Genomic DNA, 7,319 nt, shown 5'->3' with positions numbered 1-7,319 from the left:
ATTATTGAAAGGTAATCTTCATATTTCTCATTAAAAATTTAAAACCCATTTGCTAAGGGTTACATTTTTTTTTTCAGTTGAGTGTGTGTCCATGCATGAAAATATTATAATGGATTGTCTTTGTACATTTTACCTACCCCTTTTTACTTAATGGATTGAAAGACCATTTTCTTGAAAAGCATAGAAAATATTTCATACTATTAATACATTAGACAGAGGCTAATATCGTGATGACGTAATGGATGAGGCATTCAGCTATAATTTCTTGTCTATAACTAGTTCAAAATTGAATCTGTATATGGATATTATAACGAATTAACAGTTGAAACTTATTGATACAAAATAACTTTGATCCCTCTGCGAAGCGAAGCATCAATCCACAATGCCATGAATTGGTTAGCAAGATGGCTCTGATAGTTGAGGGGGTACACCATATACCGGCTTTTGAGAAAATCAGAAAACACGTTTCCATTTATGACTTTAGTATATGTAACTCTGTATCTCTCAATCCATATTCACGCATCTTAGTCAGATCTGCGAACAGATACTCATTTGGGCTACATCATCATACATTGTTTATACTCTTTTCCAACCTTTTTTTTATAAGAAACAAATAAATATTTATCAACATTAATTAAAAAAATAGTATATTTTAAAAATATTTATAATAATAAATGGTTAAATTGATAACTTATACATTAAACGAATATATAGGTAATGAGTATATAACTTGTTAACACTATTCTTGCAATAAACAAGGATATAGAAAGAATTTAGTAATTAATACATCTAAAAATAGTTGTTTCTTATAATTTGGACTAAAATAATATTAATAATTATTTCTTACAAATAAGACTGAAAGGAGTATTAAACGTGTTCTTCTAATTCAGGGTTCAGTATGCATACATGAAAATATATATCTAATAGCAATTAAGACGATTGAAACGTGTACAATATTTTGCAAATTGTTACAAATTTTAGACCGTTGAATATTAAAAAGATATTGCTTTTTACAAACTAAACCTGACTGAACATAAAATGAAATTAAACTTGACAGATTCCTGGTCAATCTCATACAGCATGTTCTATTTATAAAAAGCTGTGACTGAACGTAGCAGCTCTATCGTTAGGATCATATACCATGTGTTGGTACTTATCATTACTCCTGCTGGTTCTAATTGTATCATAGAATATTGTACAGTCAGTTCAGTGTGTACTAAGCCATTTGACTATGCTGAGGCATAACCATCAAGGCCTAAATCTTCAAAACATCGCCTCATTGATAGAAGAGATAATGGACAACCATTTGCACCAGTAGAAGCAATGGTTCAGGTCATAAAAGAATAGATTGGATGATTCAACCGATTTGACCACAAAAGTTATGGTGGTTGTGGCATAGTTTCATAACTAAAGTTAATTAAAATAATGAAAAATTACGAAGTTATGGATCTTGGTGTGTAGTAAAATACGAGCAATCAATCATAACATTTACTTGTCCAAAACCAAAAGAAAAAAAACTTTCTACATTTTATTTTCTGGATTGATAAATACTTCTTAAAATCAATTTTACTTTATTTAGAATTGGCCTCCTATTAAGTGAAGAGTCGTGTAAAGTGAAAAAGTAAACATTTATTTACCTTGAATTAAAAGTTAATTATATGTTATAAATACTTAAATTCAAATCAATGGTGGATATACGTTCCCTTTCTCACTTTATATATCTATTCGCTTTAGAAGAGCAAAATAGATTTGAGACTTCACCGGTGGAGACAATAATCGACTAAACCATACGTTACATTCAACATAGTTTGTCTATAATGCTTAGAATAGGTCAGTCTAATATGGCGAAAGATGTGTACCAAGAAATGTTCAGCTGATACGTAGTTACTCTAGACCCATTTCGTGAAAACTCACGTTAAACCATACCCCAACTTATCGCAGGATTCAGCTTCAGACTATAATTTAACACCTAACAATAAATTTTCTTATACCGTTTTACTTACAAAAATAACAATCTAAGACATATAGCAAATACAAATAATATCAAGGTGGACCCGGCCCAATCTCAAGTCAGCAACTACGTCTAAAAAAAATTACCATTCATCCAGACAAATTAGGAACCTTTGTAGAAGTATAGTTTATTTTAGGCCCCATGTGCACACAAATATGAAGCAAAACCTAAAAGATATATCATCTTGTGATCAATAACAACATACTATGCCCGTATATCACCAAATAAACCACGAAGAATGAAAAAAAGTTTGTGGACACAACATAAATGCAAGGGAATCGGAAAATAGACAAACAACTCACAAGGATAGGAGTTATGGAGCTAACTTAGGTCTTACCTTACTCATAATATCATGTTGAATGACGGTTCTACAGGTGTGGCATCAGTTCTACAAATTCACGCTTTTAAGCTGTTAGCTGTAACTAACTTTTCAGATAATTTTCAAAATTTCTTCCACTTTAGGCTCCAAGACAAAATGTGTACAAAACCACAAGGCACATATAGGACTCCTATTGCTCAACATTCTTCAGTATAAGTATGATTGTAACAAAAAAATAAACGATGCAAATACAACAAATTAAGAGAATTTTTACAGGAAAAATAAATTCCAAAGATGGCAAAACTTGGAAGTGTTCACACCAATTCTCAGTCCAAGATCACCTGTCCATGTTTCAAATTCTATCCATCCACCTCAGAAGTTCTACTCTATCCTTTTCATCAGTCAATCATCATATAATCTAACCATGAGAAGAAACAGAGGGCTCATTGTTTACTGCCTAATGCTCAACATTCTTAAGGTGCTTTCCAATCAAAAGAATAAATAAATACCAAATACTACAAATCAAATGAGCTTTTGCTGGAAAAACTAATCCGTAGAATGTCAAAACTTATTGTCAACATCTATTCTTAGTTGCCAAATGTCTAGCTTACCAGTCTATCTTTCCACAAAAGACTTGAGATTATCCATCCACCGCAGAAGTTCAATTCTATCCTTGTTCATCATATATTCATGTAAGAAAATAGCAAGCTCATTATTTACTCCCCTCTCATCCAAGTATTCATAAAACTTTTCCTGAACTTTAGCATTCAAGTCCCTGAAATAAAAAAGTCAAAACACATAAAAACCATTAGCAAACCTACTTCAAGAAACCAAATAGCTTCAAAACAGCTAAGTGTGTGTTTGGAAACAAATTAAAAAACCTGTCAAAATAGATTCAACACAGATTCGCAGAAGCTCCAACTAATTAAGTTAAAGTAAACATGAATCCATTGACATTTAAACACAAATCTAAACATGCTATAAGGCTTTCACACAAGCTCTTATCATGAAATTCAGACCAGCGTAACTGATTCGGTAAGCACGAAAGCTTTGGCCAGTGAACCAATGAACAAAATTGAAATGGTCAAGGCCATCATTCACACCTGAAATCAGGTCCAAGGTAAGGCCTAGCCGGCATTTGACCGCGTCTCAACATGTAAACTTTCACAACATCTAAACACTCCGGCCACGCCGAGCACACAAATTCTAAGTCACTGCCACCTTCCCCTTTTGATATATCCACCAGTAAACTCAGGTGAAGACGCACATTTACCCCAGAACTGTCATCACCAGGCGCAGGAACATGTTCATATCCATCAAACATAGTAGCCTCAATTTTAATATCTTCACATTCCCCATACTTCCCCTTAATTATAACCACTTGCTCACCACGTCGCTCTTCAACCTTAAACGAATTGAATTCGGTCACAGGCTGCATAAAATAAAAAAATAACACATCAATTCTAAGGAAAACATGGACTAATAATTCAATGTTACCATGTAGAATGTTCAGATATAATGATAAGTAAAATGGAATAAAATCAAATTATTATATAATTATGTAAGAATATATCTTCAAAATAGTACTTGATAGAATCCTGCGCTCTAATTCCTGAAATTTTAAAAAATATTTTGTTAGTCTCTAATTTTGTACAAAATTATTTGTTTTGATGCGTATTTAGTTTAATTTCTCTTAAAAAAAATTGCTTATCTTTTGAAGTTTCTTAAAAGAGTTTAAAAGAAAAACAATTATTTTTTCTTATAATAACTTTCTCAAACAAGTAGTTCATCCTTTTTTTTCAAGCTTTTTATTGTCATCACTAAAATTATTTTTTTTTAAAAATATTTTAAAAAATTACAAAAATTAAAGTTAGAAATTATTGAATATCTTTAAAATCGCAGACTAACAATGCTAGAATACAATACCATAAACTAATATAAGAATTTACACAATCCGTGAAAAAGTTTTATTACAGCAGAGTCAGGAACCTGGTATGGAGGAGCGTATTCGGATTGGTACTCGATTTCGTTTCCCAGTATTCGTAGGATGTTTGAATCAAAAGGCGATTTGGTCACAGTTTGAGGTTCTTCTGCGTAAGTTGTGGTTCCAAAACCAGAGGTATGAGAAAATGCGTTTCTCACTCTTAGGGGTTTAACAAGCGAACAAGATGAAGAACAGTTTCGTTTCCATCTATGAGCTCTTTGAACCGTTCGAATAAGGCCAGCCATTGATTCGGATTTCGGAATCAGGCACTGATGATGAATCTTGCACCTCAAGATGACAATTGCGTTAAGGGTTTAAGCTTTGCCTTCAACTCCTTTGCTGAAATAAACGACATCAACTAAAATGTGTAGAATCTGTACATTGGAATACGACATCTCACTTTGGTTCTTTATTTTTATTTTGTCGACAGGCATTTCCGACTTTAACCTTTGGGCCTCCACATTTAATAAGGCTATTTTGTGTTTGGTCAACATTTAATAGGGCTCAAGAAACAAGCATATGAAGAACGGTTGGGCTGGGCTCAAGTAGTTTTCTAGTTATTCATTTTTACTATTATTATTCTGATTTACTTTTATACTATCAAATCTTTACTTCAAGTTGTGAATAAAAAATAAAATTTTTAATTCCATTATTCTTATTTATTATTTTCAAAAATTTAATTTTAGATGATAATGTGTAAATCATTTTTCAAATTGTAATTCTAAAAATATGTAAAAAAAAAATGATGCAACTAACAAAATGGAATGGTACACAAAGTAATTTTCCAAAATTTGAAAATGTAACTATATTGATATTTGATTAAAAGTTTTATCACGCTTAATGATTTTATCTAAGTTGAGTCCAAACAGGACAGATCAAACTTTATATATAGTTATATAGTAATAATGAATTTTATTACTACATATAATTGTGGGGGGGGGGGGGGAATTTATTACAATGTTGATGAATAATGTGCTTTTTTTTTTCTTTGAAGCAAAAATTAATTATAGATATATGATTTGAGAATAAACTCATGCCACTGTAACTAAGACTAGAATTTAAGTGAAAGAGCTAATACAAGATTAAAACTAAAATTAGGATTTATGTGAAAAAGTAAATATAAGATTTGACTTCAATAAATTTAAAGGCTCGTAAGGTTTCAATTTTGCAAAAAAAAAATTGCTTACAAGAAATAATTGGGGAGGGGGGGGGGAATTTTTTATATTTTCTTGATCTTTTCTTAATCTTTTTGCTTTTTTCACTTAATTTGATAATTTTTTTTTGTGACTTACTTGTTCTATATTTTGCTACATGTTAATGGGTCAGTATTTTAGTATATGCTAAATGTGTTTTATCGAGTTCATGGAATAATCTTGGAGGTAGTGAGGAAAATGATCCAATAGCGTGAAGTAGTTCACTTAGGTCATGTCTCCGGCAAGTCCTCACTAATCTTGTCGTGGGCATTTATTACAAAGATCGTGGCAGGCCCATTCTTGAAGGATGACGTGGATTAAAGAATAGACTAATGACAACTTTGTACTTATTGTAGCAGGGAATAAGATCTCCATCCACCTTAATTGAAAAGATGATAAAATTAGAAAGTACAAAAATGCGAATGACATGCATTACATTCATGCATCCGTTTAAAAGTTTACATGTATATATGTGGTGTTGTGTGAATTCTGAGTGGGATTGCCTTGCTTGTTAAAATCAGAAGGCTTTACTAACTTCTATTTTGTGGTATATTTATAGTGATTACAATGTAGATTATTCCTTGTATTTTTGGACTCACTCTTTATGAACACCTAATTTCATATGAGATTTATCCTCATCAAGATTTAATTAAAAATTAAAAAAAAAGAAATATAAAATAAATCAAAATAAATAATTTTTCAAAAAAAAGAAGATGATGACAAGATAGTGTCTTGTTATTGGCGATTTTCATCGCCTACAAACCTTTACCCAAGGCTGAAATTGCAGAAGTTGACTTCACTGCAGTGTCATTCTTAAGATCTAGCAATCCTAAGTCCTATATATAGAGAGAACAGTAAAAATGAAGAAAGAAGAGAAAAAAATATGAAGAAACGAGAAAAACAAAAACTAAGAGAACAAAACAACAAGAGAAATAAAGAAGCAAATGAAACAAAAGATTGAGAGATGAACAAGAGAAAGAAACCAAACATTTAAACAAAACAAGGTTTGAATACAAAAAATTAAGGTTCTTAGCTGTGAATCTCTCTACGCTCTTTATTGTCTTTGCTATTATCACATGTATCTCTTCTCATTCTCTATCTCAATCATCTCCCTTCCCTCACTCTTTCTCACATCTCACCTCTCTTTCTCTCTTCTTCTCTCTCTTTTCTCTTTTCGCGACCTCAAACCATTGCTGCAACCACCACGCTTTAACCATCATAAGTTGTCATCACTGCACTGCAGTTGTTGCAAGCCGCCAGCCATTGCTCCTAAACTAACGTCGCCCTCTCTCTTCCCTTTGCTGTTTAAGAAACCTTAATTTTTAGAAAAAAAAAAAACTTCTAATGTGTTTTAACAGTTCAGACTACTAGGGTTGCTCATCCCTTAATGTATCTATTTATTGCTTCTTTTTTTGGAGAGTTTAGGTTAGGTTTCCTCAAAACATAATCTGAAGCTATATCTCCAAATACACACAAATAAGAAAAAAAAGAGTTTAGTTTATGAGCTAATATTATCCTAGTCCAATAATAATAAAAAAGGGAGTGTTTTTTTTTTTTCAATTTGTCTTTTATTTTCTTTTTATTTCTAGTTTATTTAAAATACATATATATTAAAAATATCTTACTTGTTTTATTCATATCTTTAAATTTATTTATTTATTCATTTTTTGTTGTTAAAAAAAATATAATGACAACAATAATAAGAATATTTAAGTTTCATACAATAAAGTTATTATTAAAATTATATATATTTATAACTCATTTTTGTTAAACAATTATCTTTACTAAGTAATATAAATTTATTCTCTTCTC

The 7,319-nt window shown here is 31.0% G+C and overlaps 1 protein-coding gene across 1 annotated transcript; it reads right to left on the bottom strand.

Annotated features, from left to right (window-relative positions):
- Nucleotides 1-2,583: 2,583 nt before the first annotated feature.
- Nucleotides 2,584-4,702, bottom strand: LOC113848134 (uncharacterized protein At2g39795, mitochondrial). The gene is made up of 3 exons (XM_027477524.1): nt 4,320-4,702; nt 3,434-3,762; nt 2,584-3,105 (listed from the first exon to the last, which is right to left on the bottom strand). Exons 1-3 carry the CDS (start codon nt 4,557-4,559, stop codon nt 2,946-2,948), a joined length of 729 nt encoding a protein of 242 aa, XP_027333325.1. The 5' UTR covers nt 4,560-4,702; the 3' UTR covers nt 2,584-2,945.
- Between the last annotated feature and the right edge of the window lie 2,617 nt (nt 4,703-7,319).

Source organism: Abrus precatorius, unplaced genomic scaffold (genome assembly GCF_003935025.1).
Source record: "Abrus precatorius isolate BTA unplaced genomic scaffold, Abrus_2018 Scaffold8, whole genome shotgun sequence".
NCBI classification, from domain to species: domain Eukaryota; kingdom Viridiplantae; phylum Streptophyta; class Magnoliopsida; order Fabales; family Fabaceae; genus Abrus; species Abrus precatorius.
The sequence above is the reverse complement of the archived record's forward strand: the minus strand, read 5'-3'. Positions and strand labels throughout refer to the sequence as shown.